General features: G+C 57.4%; 2 protein-coding genes across 4 annotated transcripts in view; both read right to left on the reverse strand.

The window, feature by feature from the left end:
* PHYKPL (5-phosphohydroxy-L-lysine phospho-lyase) overlaps positions 1-5,601 on the reverse strand; it is a 36,678-nt gene extending 31,077 nt beyond the window's left edge. For all 3 annotated transcript variants that reach the window (XM_059175862.1, XM_059175860.1, XM_059175863.1), the window contains exons 1-4: positions 5,473-5,601; positions 4,514-4,632; positions 3,340-3,499; positions 41-115 (exon numbers count right to left, since the gene is read on the reverse strand). In XM_059175862.1, the coding sequence (XP_059031845.1) occupies positions 41-115; positions 3,340-3,499; positions 4,514-4,632; positions 5,473-5,531 (413 nt within the window). In that variant the 5' untranslated portion in view covers positions 5,532-5,601. The remainder of the gene's footprint in view (positions 1-40; positions 116-3,339; positions 3,500-4,513; positions 4,633-5,472) is intronic.
* Positions 5,602-7,293: 1,692 nt separating this feature from the next.
* Positions 7,294-15,308, reverse strand: part of COL23A1 (collagen type XXIII alpha 1 chain) — a 313,725-nt gene continuing 305,710 nt past the window's right edge. Inside the window, exons 21-29 of the mRNA XM_059175866.1 lie at positions 15,187-15,243; positions 14,943-14,969; positions 14,162-14,224; positions 14,020-14,073; positions 13,792-13,818; positions 10,888-10,941; positions 10,621-10,707; positions 8,792-8,830; positions 7,294-8,358 (exon numbers count right to left, since the gene is read on the reverse strand). Of these exons, the coding sequence (XP_059031849.1) occupies positions 8,356-8,358; positions 8,792-8,830; positions 10,621-10,707; positions 10,888-10,941; positions 13,792-13,818; positions 14,020-14,073; positions 14,162-14,224; positions 14,943-14,969; positions 15,187-15,243 (411 nt within the window). The 3' untranslated portion in view covers positions 7,294-8,355. The remainder of the gene's footprint in view (positions 8,359-8,791; positions 8,831-10,620; positions 10,708-10,887; positions 10,942-13,791; positions 13,819-14,019; positions 14,074-14,161; positions 14,225-14,942; positions 14,970-15,186; positions 15,244-15,308) is intronic.

Consider the following 15,308-nt stretch of genomic DNA (forward strand, 5'->3'; position numbering starts at 1 on the left):
CAGTAAGTCGTGAGCTCAGGCTTCTAGAAAGGGCACTTACTGGTCTAACACCACCACGTCCCAGTGTCCCGTGTACTGGCGGGCCAGCCTCAGGGCCAGGTCATTGGCTTCTGACCTATGACAAAAAAGGAGGGCACTGCTCAGACAGCTGTCCACAGGTTTCCTCCTGGATATGTGCGTCCTACAGAGAAACCCGGAGGGAACGAGGAGCCCTTCCAGCAACAAGAAGATTCTCAGGACGCCATGTGTGTCATTTGACTTCATTCAAAGAAAATTTTATCAAATGCCTTCTTTGTGCAATGAGCTGGGGGGTGGGGTGCAAGCAGTAAGTCAAACAGGTCCTGGCCCTCCTGGAACTTACATTCTACGGTGGGTCTTGAAAGCCAAGCCAAACCAAAACCAAAACCAAAACAAGGAAAGAATGATCACTCTGCTAAGTGCCCCCAAGAGAACCACACAGGGCCTTCCTTTAGATAAACGGGTGGGAGAGGCTGAATTGTGTCCCCTAAACTTCCTATGCTGAAGCTCTAACACCTAGCACTGAAGAATGTGACTGTATTTGGAGACAGGGCTTTCAAAGAGGTGATTCAAATGATGCTGGGAGAATGGGCCCTGGGCCCTGGGCCAGTCAGACTTGGGTCCTTCTAAGAAGAGCTGTGGAGAGACACCACGAGGTGTGCGAGCACGGAAGATGGAGGGAAGACGCAGCAGGAAGGTGGCCAGTCACAAAGCAGGGCGAGAGTCAAAGAAGCCAAAGCTGCTGACCCCTCCTTCTTAGACACTGGAGAGCAGAAGTAGGGGAAATACATTCGTGTCACTTAGGTCTCCCAGTCTGTAGTGCTGTTTTGTTAAACCGCAGCCCAGCCAAATACGGGGTCAGGGAAACTCCGGGGAGACATCACCTGAACTGAGGCCCCAGGGGAAGGTTCTAGGTGGCGTGAGTAACACACTCAAAGGCCTTGAGCAGGAAAAGTGCTCAAGTGAGCTCAGGGAACTGAGATGGCACAGGCTGGGGGCAGCATGGGAGAGGAAGTGGGGAGACACTCAGGGGCCCTGCACACAGGGCCCTGGAAGGTGCTGGGTTTTCTTATCAGTGCTATGCCAAGCTACTGAAGAGGGTTTTTGCTGTTTGAGGATTTCATTTTCTTAGGTTGTCTCCACAGCCAATGTGGGGCTCGAACTCACAACCCCAAGATTGAGTCACATGCTCCACTGACCAAGCCAGGCAGGTGTCCCTGGAGAGTTTTAACTGGAGAAAGGACAGGATTTAGTTCCCACCTGGGGAGGAAGCCTCTGGCTGTGTGGGGCTAATGCAGTAGGAGGAGATGGGGGGAGAGCAGACATATGGATGGAGGTAGAAGACAACCCGGGGACATGATGGGGGCCTGGGAGAGGATGTGTGGGTCCTGCCTGGAGCAGAGACGTAGATGGTGCCACCTTTATGAGGTGAGACGGGCGGGGGTGGCAGTAGTGGGAGGGGGATGTCCTCCTGGGAAATCCCGGGAGAGGCAGGGCCTCGGTCCCACAGCGGGTGTTGGTAGAAGACAACCAGTTCCTTTTGGACACATCAAGCTGGAGATGGTCCAGAAGTGGGCGGCTGGAACCTTGAGGCTGGAACACATGGGAAGCATCTGGGCCTGACACAAATTCGGGAATCACGGCACGCAGACGCTGTGTAAGCCCATAGGAATGGAGGAGATCACGGACGGAGAGGGCTCAGAGAGACAGCTGCTCAGGACGGGCCCTGAGCAAGAGAGGAGCACTTGGCCGAGGAGACAGGAGACAGAGGTATGCCTAGAAGCTGGCAGAAACCCCGGGCACAAAGCGTCCTGGAAGCAAGAGAAGAGAGCGTTTCCAGAGAGTGCTCACGCCAGCTCGACGGCTGAGAGAGTAAGATGAGGGCGGCAAAGAGACCATTGGATTTGGCAACGCGGAAGTCACTGGAATCCAGTCTGAGTGCGGTGGAGTTAACCAGCAAATGTCCCAGCCCAGGAAGCTCTGGCTCCTGGGCCCAGCTCTCCACTCTTCCCGGAGATGCTCTCATTCCGGTTTTGCCCTCTCCCCCGTGGATGACCCCGGGCAACCCGGATCCTTTCTCTGAACTACTGTTTCCTCAGCTGCAAAGCGAAGATGGGAAATTCCACTTCCTAGAAGTGACCAGAGACTGGTGCGTGAGGGGGAAAACGATGATGCCAGCACTTATCGTTATGATCCAAGTGCCAAGGGGCGGGGTTTGTGGGAATGTGCTCTCCCAGGCAGGCTAGGCTAGTTCTGTGCACACGTCATCATCGCCTGACGCTTCTGCCTCCATTGCCACTCCGGGTGTGAGCTACCATCACCTGTCACCACTGGTGCTTAACCGTGCCCATTCTTGCTCCTCCTCGGCCCTAGTGACATCACTTGCCTGATTAAAACCCTCTGATGGCTTTCCCAAAGCTCAGGATCAAAACAAACTCCTCGGGGCGCCTGGGTGGCTCAGTGGGTTAAGCCTCTACCTTCGGCTCAGGTTGTGATCCCAGGGGCCTGGGATCGAGTCCCGCATAGGGCTCTCTGCTCAGCAGGGAGCCTGCTTCTCCTCATCTCTCTCTCTGTCTCTCTGCCTATTTGTGATCTCTCTCTGTCAAATAAATAAATAAAATTTTAAAAAAAACAACAACAACAACAAAAAAAACACAAACTCCTCAGAGTGTGTCCGCTTGTATCATCCCTTCAGGTCCTCAAGTGTGCACAGGCCCTTTGCACAGGCTGTTCCGTGTGCTGAGGAACCCTGACGAGGTCACTTCCAAAGGGTGGGCAGCTTCCTTCCTGTTCATCAGCTCTGTGCCTGACAGCGCTCTTTTAGGGCAGCCTTCCCTGACCTTTGCTGCATGCCCAGGGCCCCCCACTGCTTGACCTCATCAGGCCCTTACTTCTCCTCCAGACAATGACCCCCCATCTAGGAATTCTGCATTTCTGTGAGGGACCCCTCAATGTTTCTGTTCCTTCAGATGTTTCTGTTCCTTAGGGAGTGACCTAAGGGGATGCTGGCTGTAGCCTCCCAGGTGTCTGTGCCGATGTACGCCTAAAGCACAAATCAAGAAACCTATAACCCAGGTAAGCCCCAAGGACGATCATGGAACAGAGGTTATGGCATGCCTAACGAAGAGACCAGAAAACTGGATCTAACAGAGCCAGGCCGAGGTCTACAGGCTCAGCCGGGGCAAGGCTGCCTCTCCCCCAGCACACACTGGGTCTACCACACAAAGTTTCGCCCATGTGAGCAGTTCTGTCTTCACCAACTCACCTTCTGGCCCAGGGTGGCGGAGGGAGAAGGGGAAGGGATGGCAGAAGTCCACTTACCCAGAATTTAGGAAATAAAATACACAGAGCTTCTCCGGCAGGGTTTCTGACAGCCTCTGCGCGTAGTCCACGATGTTGTCGTGCAGGTAGCGGCTGTTGGTGTTGAGCATCTGGTTCTGTCCGTGCGCAGCCCGGACCACGAGAGGGTGGCAGTGTCCGACTGGAAGAGAGCCACCGCTGTCACACAGCAGCTCTGCTTGGCCGGTCCCACCGGAACTCCCCCAGCCCCAAGCCATAAACCTAGCTGGAAAAGAGCAATTGCAGGGGAGAGATGGGGAGGGAAGAGGGAAGCCTCAAGGTGGGGAGGGCAGAGAGGCCTGTTCTGGAAAGGGAGACCTGGAAAAGGTGTCCCTGAGATTCTGGCAGAAGAAACCCTATCTAGAAAATTCATGTTTTTAGGGAAGCTTCTTGAGGCCTGCTTGACAAAGATGGAAATATGGGGAGTGTCCACAGGCAGGCTTGACTTCAACAAGTCAGCGGGGGCTGGAGGAAATGCTGATTGCCAACAGCCGCGGATTATAACGGTGAACACGTGTTGGCGGCTCACCATGGGCCAAACACACTCAGAGCTAATTATCAGAATTAACTCACTCGTTTCTCCAAAACACCTTGAGGTGAGTAGCTCATAGGATCATGTCTATTTTGCAGATCAACAAAATGAGGCACTGAGAATTAAGGAGCTTGCCCAAGTAAAGTAAGTGGAGGGCAGGGATATGAACCCAGGTAGCCTGGACCAGAGCCCCCACTTCTAACCTCTACTTCATCAACCCCTAACGTGTCTGTTGGGTCAGACTCCCTTTCGTTCCACCAGCTCTGGCAGCCCCTACCTCAGTTTCCTTGTCTACCCCTGAGAGAGTCCTTGGCGCTGACGCCCTGCCATGATCCCCCAGCGCTTGGCTGGGGGCCCTGCTGTGTACCTGGTCATGGCCAGGTTGACTGACGCTCTCTGAGCTCATCATCAGTCCCATGTGGGACTGGACTACAGACCCATGTTTCTGACTCCTGCGTGGTTTAGCAGAGCTCCTGCTTGGAAACTCTGGAGTAGTCACACCAGAAAGGGCTCCTCTGGTCAGCTCCGTCCAAGTTCTCCACACCTGTCTGCAATCTCAGGCCCCCCTGGGACCAGGTTCACAGCCTCAGCGGGTTCCCAGCCAGCCTGAGGGATGATACTAACCATGAGCCACATTGTTGATACAATCGAGGTATTCTGCTCCCTCGTCGTCATATAAGTACTGTCCTTGGCCCCGGACGATCTTAATAGGATCCTCCGGGTAAAAGAGTCTGCAAGAATCGCTGTGGGGACAGCAAGAGGTGGACAGCCACTTCTGAAGACCAGAAGGGAAAAGTCCACCCACCACAGTACTCCCCTCCCCTCCCGGTTCTGGAAGGGACAAAAGGTCGAAGGGCACAGTGGTGTTTCGCTGCTTCTAGGCCCCCACTGTACCGGTGGCTGGAGAGGAGGAAGCTGCTAAAATTGAAACTGTTTAAGTCCTGGGAAGGCTACATGGCCTTGCTCATTTCTGCACAGGCCCAGGGAGAGGTGGCTGCCCCGGACCCATAGGGTTCCTTTGGGCAGTGTTTCTTCGCTGGGATGGGTGTGAAGGAGGGCGCCCCCATCAGGTGGCTAGCGCCCAGCCCTGAGCGGTCCTTGCCCCGACGGTCTCCGCCGCCCTGCTGGGTGTCAGCCCCAAGCTCTAGCCAGAGGCTGCCTCACGCCCCAATGCCGCAGAGAGTCCCCATCTCGGGTTACGGGTAGCCTTTCTCTAAGGCTTCTTGGGCGACGCGCCCCCCACCCCATGCCCACCCTTCATCCGAACTTTCAGCCCCTTCCCGGGTCACCCTCAGGCCAGGCCAGAGAAGGCCCGGGAGGTCCCGGGGGCCGGCCAACCCTGGGGGAGGGCGTCCCGGTGCCAGGGCAGAGGCCTCCTCCGAGGGGCAAAGGCTGCCCACAGCCGGGCAGAGGCCGCCGATAGGGGCAGCTGGGAGAGGACGCCGTGCGGGACGCGGCCGCAGGGGCCAGCGGGCCGGGGAGCTGGAGCGCGCTCTAGGCCCGGGGCTGGCGTTCTTGGGGCTCCGCGCTGGACGTGCGTGCGTCGTGCGTGCGCTCACCGCCCCGCGCCGCCGTCTCGGTACCTTAGCAGCCGCCGCCTCAGGGCCAGCGTCTCGGCCTTCCCGCGCCCTACGGCAGCCATGGCACCTGGCAGCTGGTCGCGCGGGGACGCTGAGCCGAGAAGCCTCTCACGTGCTCGGCCGCCAAACCCCGCCCCCGCCGCGCCCGGGCCCCGCCCCCGCCGCGCCCGGGCCCCGCCCCCGCCGCGCCCGGGCCCCGCCCCCGCCGCGCCCGGGCCCCGCCCCCGCCGCGCCCGGGCCCTGCGGTTTCCCTCGCTGGGAAGGGCGGCAAGATGACCCGGACGCTTCCCCCAATGACAGCAGAGTTCTGAGCTCGGGGCTCAGTCTCCGAGTCGCCTTTCTGGGTTCCCTCGTGAGCGTTAACTGAGAATGTGCTCCAGGCACCCAGCGGAGGCCTGGTTCACAGCAGGAGCCCCAGGGTAGTAGATGAGATAGTCAGTGCTGGGGCCTGACCTAGGGCTTTCCGGTCTCACGGAGGAACAGTAGGAGGGCGCAGTGTCACTGCTGGGACTGACCTAGGGAGTCATGGCACCTGCTGCAATCCAGGCAGGGTGAACGGAGATGCATCAACGCTAGGAGAACACACGCAGTGTGGAGGCAGGACGAGGGTTGGGAGGCCCGCCGGGAGACCCAGGGGCCCAGAAAGGACAGGGCCTGTGCTCCCAGACACACAGCTTGTGGGCAGCCGAGGCTGGAACGCAGCTCTGTTCCGTTCGACTGTCGGTCCAGTGTGTCAGCAGCAATCGCTGGCCCCCAAAGGGCTGAGAATCTGGGCTACCAGAGAGAGAACCCCAACTGGAGTGGGGCCCCGGGACTTTCTGCCTTGACGAACCCAGAACAAAGAACCCAGGTTGTGGCCTGAGCTAGCTGAGGGAGGTTCCTGCTGTCCCTCCTAACGCCTTTCCAGTCTCAGCCCTCTGCTTTGTTCCCTCATTGCTGATTTCTTCAACTCTTCCCCCCACGCTGTAAGGTAAGCCTCCTCTTCCACCTCGGTTCATCTGGAAAAGGGGAGCATCATCCTCGTGGTTAGTCAAACCACCATGGGGCTCAGTAAATGTGCTTCCCTCACTTCAGAAGGGGGTGGCCTGAGGCGGAGAGACACAAGGCTCTCAGTCCTTGAGGCTCAGCTGGGATCTCAAGTGCATCATTCACTCTCCAAGTCTCCTGCCCCCAACCCGAGCTCTTGGAGAACTCCACCCACTGCGTACCTTGAAACTTGTTGAATTTGCAGACCTGATGATACACAGTATGAGGCCACAAGGGGGTAGCAGTGGGCCATGAATGGCCTTGTCTGGCCCTAGGTGCAGGGAGGTCTGGGGAAGGGGGAACATGGGGTTTCCACCCCAGGAGGATGGGCCTGCCAATCACCCAGGATCACCACTGCCTAGCAGACGCCATGCCCTGCCAAACAATTTGGAAGGACAGACTGGAGGCTTTCCGAGAACCCAGGCCCAGTTGACCTGTCATCCTGTCTTGTCTGTGCATCCCTGGGCAGGTGACTAATAGCTCAAGATCCTCAGATCCCTCATAGGTCAAGTGGAAACAGGGACATGGATCACATCGGTCCTGTTCTGCACAGGACTGCTTATGCAGTCCAGTGAATAGCCTGCATGGAGGGAGGAGCATATTACAAACTGTCAAGTAGGTTCAATTTGGACGGTTCTAGGCCTTGGGTCTGTCTTTCTAACTCCAAACCCTGTCTTTGTCCTCAAATCCTCTGGTTTGTTCCTCTGGTTTCAGGGGTGCCTCTGACCCAGGGTGCATCCCCTTGTCCCTCCCTACCCAGAGGGGCCCAGGGGCAGTCGGCAAGGACAGGCACACCCAGACACACACTGGGGTTTATTACACACAGCGATATCCATCTATACAGAGAAGGGAGGCGAGCCTCTGGGCGGAAGGTGGCCAGCTGGGGAATCCTTGTCTGAGGTGGGGAGGCCTCTTCTCAGAGCACCGGGCCCTCTTCATCTGCATGGCTCATCTGAAAGACCAGTTCTGGCAGGCTGCCCAGAGTCCTCTCAGGTGGAGAGTTGGGGCCAGTGAGGCCCAAACTCTTGAGTCGCAGGCCGGTCTCCTTGGGCTGGCAAAGTCCCATCATGACTCTCTTCGGGATGCTGTGAGAGACATAGGAAGCAGCAGCCCCTCCCATCTGGAACCCACCTTTCTCCGAACTCTCGGATCATGGGGATCAAGAGGCTTCTTCGCAGCTGGGTCCTCAGGTCATGATCGGAGAGGCTGGCCTCTCCTCCGGGCTGGAGGCCACGTGTTCTCACAGCAGGCTGGGTTCCTGAGGCCTACAGAACTCGCTTTGGAGCATGACCCGCTGGGGGTGCTCCCTATAGCTCCCAGCATCCAGCTGGGCAGGAATCTTGTCCTGGCCTGGAGAACCTGGGCCCCAGAGGGCCCCCGAGGGGTGGGCAGCTGGCTGGGGCTGAGGCCAGAGGCCAGAGAGGCGGGGACAGCTGCATTTACTGTCCAAGCCCTGGGCCTTTTTGGATGGAGCGGGCCTCAGGGCTCCGGAGCTTCTGGGGGTGTTGGGGGGTGCAGTCTCTCTGCTAATCAGGTGGCTGAGGGCCCAACCCAGCATTCTTGCAGCCTCTCTTGAGCCAGGCGCTTTCACCTTCGTCTCCTTCCTGGGGAAGCCAAGTCCCATGGCTGCCCCCCGAGTATGCGATTCCCCTGGACTGGCCCGTCTGCTTTCCTGCCAGCTTCAAAGGCTGATCGTTCTAGGGCTGGGCCAGGCGCCCTCTTGAATGTTATGAGAGCCACATGTCGTGCCTCTCGTGAGAAAAAGATCAATATATTACTGTTTTTTGTTTTTTTGTGTTTTTTTACAAAAATTAAAAACGTCCACACGCATCTGTACAGGTTGTGAGTTGGGTGCGGGGGTCACTGGAAGAGAAAGGAGAGACCCAAAGGTGAGGAGGGAGGCCCCAGAGGCCCCGTCCTGGTCTGGGCATTCTGTCCTGCACATTTCTTCTAGAACAGGCGTGCCCTCAGTCCTCTCATCTTGGGCAGGGCTTCCACCCCCTCTCAGTGGGGCAGTAAGGACAAAATCCCAGGTGTGTGGATGGCTTTGCCCTCGCTGGGCCAGGCACTGAGTGAGCCCTGAATGACCACCAGGGGGCGCTGTGCACAATCACCAAGGACCACGGCCCCAAACCTTGGGCCATCTCATGGGGCAGTCAGACCTAGGGTCCCGTCATCACAGGCAAACCCAGCTACTTAGGCACTGTGTGGTGAGCTGCAGATAGCAGCTCCTGGGGGTCCCCCTCAATGTCCCCTTTCTCCCGGCCTGTCCTAGAGACTTTTCCCTGTGAGGTACCTTATGCCAGCAGCCAGGCACCGGCAGTCCATCAGGGCCCTGGAAAAGAAAAAGGTTTTAGTGATGGGGCTGGGGGTCTGGTCATCTCCCTACACTCCATACACTCCTGCCCTGGGTGTCGGGAAGAATGGCCCCGGGAGCTGCCACATGAGGCCCCTGGACCCCACTGAGGCACGGTCCAAATGTTTGTCCCCTGAAGAGTTGGGTCATGAGCCAGGCAGGCCTCTCACTGTCCTTGGTAAGGACAAAGCCCCTATGGGGCTTTGCTTGTTGGGACACTGGAGCAGGGGACAGAACCGTGCCACCGGGGAGGATCTGGGATTGTGCTACAGTCTGCTGGCTGGGAGATTGCCACTCTTGACACTAGCTCTGGCCGCTCACATTGGGGGCCTGAGGGCTCTCAGGGAGTTTCTTCAAAAGCATCTGAAGGGCAGTCCCGTAAGCAGGATGCCCCTGAGGCCTGTCCTGGTCCCTAGGCCTGGGTCTGAGAGGCAGATGGGGCAAGCTCTGAGGCTCACAGGGTAGAAAGCAAGGGTGGGGGGTAGGGGTCATCTGGGGCACCATTAGAGCCAACGCTGGCTTGCTGGTTCAGGGCACTCAGACTCCAGGTAGGGTGGGGTGGGGTGGGTTGCCTCAGGCGGCCTGGAGGGCTGGGGGAGCTGGAGAGGGACAGTGGCAGACACCTCCACCAGCCTAGAGTCCTGAGGGGTAACCCCGGCGCGGGAAACACTTCACTCTGGAGGTACCCCCAGGAGCACAGCCCCCATAACTGCCGTGCATCCACCAGGGGCACAGGCCAGGGCCCAGAAAGATGTGGGGAGGAGGGGCCGGAAGGAAGGGAAGGCAGGGTGGTGGGGGGTGTCAGAGCAGCGGGCACCTCAGCCTAGCACACAGCACACAGCACACAGCAGGCCAGATCTCATACCGTGGGGCAGGGCCCCCTGGAGCCCGGTGCCCCTCGCTTGCCTCCACATTTGGGATTCTCCTGTTTCAAAGACAAAGGCTCAATGACCCAGGGCCTGGAGCTGCAAGGCTGGGCCACTGCTTCGTTCTCCCCGTGACCCCATACACTGTGTGTATGCCTACCATGCTGCTCTTGTCTTTTCCTCATTGACTCATCAAGTCCCCGGGGGATGAATTAGCACCCCTACTGCATGGATGGGGGACTGAAGAATGAGGACCGGCCTCTGGGGTCGCTCACTCTGAACCCCCTTTGGAAGGCAGCCGGCACGCACTGGGGCTGGGGTGGCCAGGCGTGGCTATCAGCTCAGTCTGAGTCTGGAAACGCCCGGTTGTCTTTCCTGTCTTTGCTGAGCTCCCTGGGAACCCTCCCAGCCCTCCGGCGAAGGGAACTGAACTGTGGTTCCTTCTGGGCTGCGGTCTGGGGAGCCAGGAGGAGCTGACATGCGGGGGAATGAAAGGAGGAAGGTGTTGGGGGGTGGCAGGGAAGGATTCTGGGGTACACAGAGGAGAGGTAGGGACTTGGGAGGGGCTACCCACACCAGTAAAAGCCTCCTCCTTGGGACCCACACCCAGAGAGCGAAGGGTGTCCTAACCCCCTTTCAGGGCCAAGGAAGCTGGTGACGACGGCAAGGACTCTGCCCCGGGGCCCAGCCTCCATCTCTGGGGAGCGGTGTGGGTCCCCCTGAGCCATGCCCATGGAGGGGAGTCAGGACCAGAGCAAGGGGAGGCTCCCTGGTGGCAGGGACAAGACATGGTGGTCTCTGGGACTTGCAAGGGAGCTCCGAGGACAGAGAAGACACCGGCCAGGGCCCGGCCTGAGGTGGTGAAGACCTGGGTTGGGGTTCCCACTCTGCTCCAACACGTACCACAGGACACGGCTGGTCCAGGCCCGGTGGTCCCGGCTCACCCTTCTGGCCCTTCACGCCCTTCCGGCCTGGGACACCTCGCTCCCCCTGCACAAGGAAGGAGACGGGGATGTGGCCGTGGCTGCCAGGCCCAGGACCCCTTTTCCACCCCTCAGAGGGATGGGCCTCCAACTGGTAGCCACCCCATCCTTCTGCAACCCCCATCCCAGCCTGCCCCTGCTCTGGCTCCTCTCCTGCTGGCCCCCCTTCTCTCCACCTGCTCCCTACCTTCTCTCCACGTTCGCTCCGGTCACCTTTCTCTCCTCGGGGTCCAGGGAACCCCTGGCAAAAGGAATAACATGAGGTCTGAGGTTCGCTCCTGCTCTATGTTCCTCTCCGTGCCCTTCCCATCCGTCACTGCCCCGCCTCCATGCCTGGTCGGGGTACAAACTGGGCTCACTCCAGCTCCTAGGTGACACGTAGGCTGGGTGCAAGGCTGCTTTAGAGATGCATTCAGGATACCAGCGCTGTTTCCTCCACAGGAAACACCACTGGGCTCTCTGGAGACCCCCTCAGGCAGAGCTGCTGGCCAGGGGTTTTCTCTGATGTCCCTGTCCTATATAGCTGGTGCGGGTCCAAGTGTGGCTAGAGACAGAGACCTGGGGAACTTGTGGGCGTCTGTGTCACTGTCTTTGCCAGACTAAGAATCAGTAAGCTCTGTTCTCTGACTTTGGCTTAATCTCTTATGCCCCTCCCCGCCCATCCATCCATCTGTCCATTCGTCCATCCACCCCTGCCACCAACATTTCTAAACATCCTCTAGGAAGTGGGTTGTGGGCTGGATACGGAGGACAGGACAAACAGATCTGATGTGTCTACCCTCTCCCCCTTTATATTTTCTGGATCTCAGACTGTTTTGAGATCTTGAACTTGCTGGCAAAGGACAGGGTGCCCCTCCCTCATGCCTGCTCTTGTGGGTAGCAAAGGGCTGGTCTGGGAGGACGTTTCATATGTAAACCAACAATCTCCCACCACCTCCTTGATCTGCCTCTCTCGCACAAGCTGATACTTCCCCTGCCAGGAATCATCCCCAGGCCAGGTGACAGGAAGCCCGGGCCTCCCCTTCAGCCCAGATCCCGCTGGCATTGTTCATACTTGCCCATAAAACTCTATCCTCCAACCCCTTTCTCACCCCCTACCCCCGACCAAACCTGGTGCTTCCCCACAGGGCCCTGCATAGTGAGGTGAGCCCTTCCCTCGGGAAACCTAAGTAACCCATTCTTCCCTCAATGGCACTGACCTCTCTGGGTCGTCACTCAGTCACCTCCATAAATTAAAAACCCGCGGGAACAATGGGACACTTCCCTGATGGTCTAACAGGACAGGCAAGAGGGCAGAGAGGATGGTGGTCAATGCTCAGGGACACAGGATGAAGCAGAGACCAGTGGATCCCCCAGAGAGGGGTTGTTCTGGCCGGCTGTGAGGCTGGAGAGCCCGAGTAGAATCCCATGGCAGCTCGACCCGGTGGAGTGGGTGGGGGGCCAGTGGCTTGCCGGGTAGAGTGGGCCTGGCCTTGAGATGCCACTCTGAGCTGTGAAGGCAGCCGTGGCCACACTCCACCACTCCCTCGTACCAGAGCCTGAACAGGATTCGGCATTGGCTTCTTCTCCGGACCCGTCTCAGGGATGGACCACCATCCTCAAGATCAGAAACTGTGTTTGTCTACAGTTCCTCTCCAAGGGCTCACTCTCTCCTTCAAGTCCGGGGAGGACACCAGAATCCCTGCAGCCCTGATTCTGGTCACCGTTCCCTTGTAATAGCTGCCGGATTTTCCTGGGGACCACCCTCCCTTCTTAAAATCTGCTGACTCCACCCCCAGCTCCAGAGGGAGCACGTGATCCAGCCTGGCCAATCAGGGCACTGCATTTCTTTTGGCCAAGTTGATCTTTCAGCATTGACCCAACTGGGGCCCGTGAGAATTGATGAGACTTTTCTAAAAGAGAGACTGAAGCACATAGTCTTTCTCCAGGGTTTGGGTCTGGGAGGATGTGAGTCTTGGGCCACTGCCTCCATCCCATCACCACATCTAATGTGAAACAACACCCCCATAGCGGAAGCACGGACAAGGAAGCATGAGAGGCTGGGTTGTGTGGATTGTGTGTTGTCCCTCTGGGTTTTTAAATTCGGAGTTAGTTTGAGCCAGTTTTCTGTTTTCTATTGCTGGCAACCCAAAGACACTTGATCTGATCAACTTTGGGCTAATACTTCATCTCCTCTCCTTCCCACAGTAATGTGCTAGCTGAAGTTTCATCTTCTCTCACCAGGATATTGCAATCCTGCTCTCTCCCCTTCCTGACCCAGTGCAGCATGTTTCCACTCAGTTATCCATCACCCGTTCACCCATCATCCATCCATCCGTCATCCATCTATCCTTCATCCATCATCCAACCATCTGCCCATCATCCATCCACCTACCCATCTTCCATCATCCATCCACACATCTTCCATCCACCCACCATCCATCCACCATCCATCTATCCACCCATCCACCAACCATTCACCCATCTCCCATATACCCATCATCCATTCACCCACCATCCACCCACCCATCTGCCATCCACCCATCTTCCATCCATCCATCCTCTACCACCCACCACCCACCATCCATCATCTATCCATCCCTCCATCATCCATCCATCATCTACCCACCCATCTTCCATTTACCCATTTTCCATCTGCCCACCATCCACCCATCATCCATTCATCCACCACCCATCCACCTATTATCTACCATCCATTCATCCATCATCCATCTACCCATCTTCCATCCATCCATTATCCATCCATCTATCCATGACCCACCCACCCATCATCCACCCATCACCCATCTACCCATCCTCCATCTGCCCATCATCTATCCACCATTCATCCATCCATCCATCCATCCATCCATCCACCCATCTTTCACCCACCCATTATCCATCCATCATCCATCCATCCACCCATCAAGTACCTACTCTGGGCTGTGAACTAGACTTGGCACTGGGGACACAGGGGGAACCGGTCGGTTGGAGTCCCAGCCCTGGGGAAGGGGGTCACCTCCAAGCCCAGCAGATCAGGTTATTGTATGGCCAGTTCAAGTGCAGAAGATATACACAGGAGCCTGATCACAGTGAACGATGAAATACTTACATCTAGTCCTGGCTCCCCGGGTCTTCCCTGAGGAGAGACAAAGAGGATGTGTCAGGGACCAGGGAGGGGATGCTGGGAGCACTACTGCTAGGATGCTCAGCCTTGTGAGTTGTCCACAAGCCTGATCTATGGCTCTGGGATGGTGTGGTGCGGGGGTTGATTCCCCAGAGCTGAGTGACACTGTAAATGTGCAGCCATACTTGGAAGGCATCAAAGAAAGGTCATTACCTTCTCTCCTTTGGTTCCTGGCAGCCCAATAAGACCTGGCGGGCCAGCTGGCCCCTGGGTAGAAAAGAAACAAGTCAAGAGGCATGACAGTTATAGGAATTAGTGCCCCAGAGAGATAAAAAAGGCTCATGATGACACTCACCGGAAGGCCGCTGGGGCCTCTGTCACCTGACACACCCTTTTCTCCCTTTGCTCCGTCCAAGCCCTGGAAGCAGAGAGGAGACATCAGTCACGGGGAAGAGCTTAGACAGTAGGACAGGAAAGCCTCGGGCATGAGTGCAAGCTGGGAACTGCAGGGCAGAGAAACAGACACCCCAGTTTCTTTTTAGTGCAAACAGTAACCAAAGCCCACATATGGGCTTCCTTGCACCCATTTCACAGATGAGTAAAGAGATGTAGAGCGAGAGGCAGGGACAGGTCCAGCCACACAGCTGAGCAGCAGCAGGGCTGAGGACCAGTCGGGTTTCTGAGCTGGCCTCCCCCACACGGGGCACACGGGCAGGCCACACTCAATGGTTTTAATTTAAGAGCAGAGGACATGACATTAAGTAATAAACACCAGCCCCAAGACTTCATGTCCAGGCGGTGGGCAGTTGAGAGACAAATGTGTGAGTGGGGGGCATGGGGGAAGTGGGTCGGGGAGGTGAGGTGGGGTGGCTCAAGGAGTCGGAGGCAGCAGACAAGTGCTCAGGCAGAGGGACAAGGTGAAAGAAGAGTCCCAGTGTGGGGCTGGGTGGGCACGTGGTCCCAGGACATCAGGGAGGTTGGGCTCCAAGGGATCCAGAACCTTCAGGCCCTGGTATAATACAGAGCTGGTTTTGGGCCAAGTGTGGGGACCACACTTGGCCCTGCCCATTAGCAAGGCTTTCTGGAACTATCCAGGCTGGGCATGTGCAGTGAGTAGAGGGATTTCCAGAACTCACCTTGGGACCCTGGATTCCCTGAAGGCCCTAGAGGAGGAGAAGAGTGGTCACAGAAGCTTAGAGGCCACTCACTGGCCCCATGACCCTGACCTCTGTGGCCTCCCAAGTCCAGACCCAGGCGCACCTGTATTGCTTGATGTGACCCCCTCCCCACCAGAAGTCCTGTCTTCCCCTGGGTCACAGCTCCAAGCCTGGGCTCACCACTCCCTGTGGATCTCAGCTACTTCACATGAAATGGTCTTACCATGGGGCCTGGGGGGCCAGGGGGGCCGGGGGGCCCTGGTGCCACTATGATCTGGGCCTAGGAAACAGTCAAAGATGGGTTAGTCATCTAACCCCCCGTCATACCTCACTAGCCCATGGTTG

This window comes from Mustela lutreola, chromosome 5, assembly GCF_030435805.1.
Source record: "Mustela lutreola isolate mMusLut2 chromosome 5, mMusLut2.pri, whole genome shotgun sequence".
NCBI lineage: Eukaryota > Metazoa > Chordata > Mammalia > Carnivora > Mustelidae > Mustela > Mustela lutreola.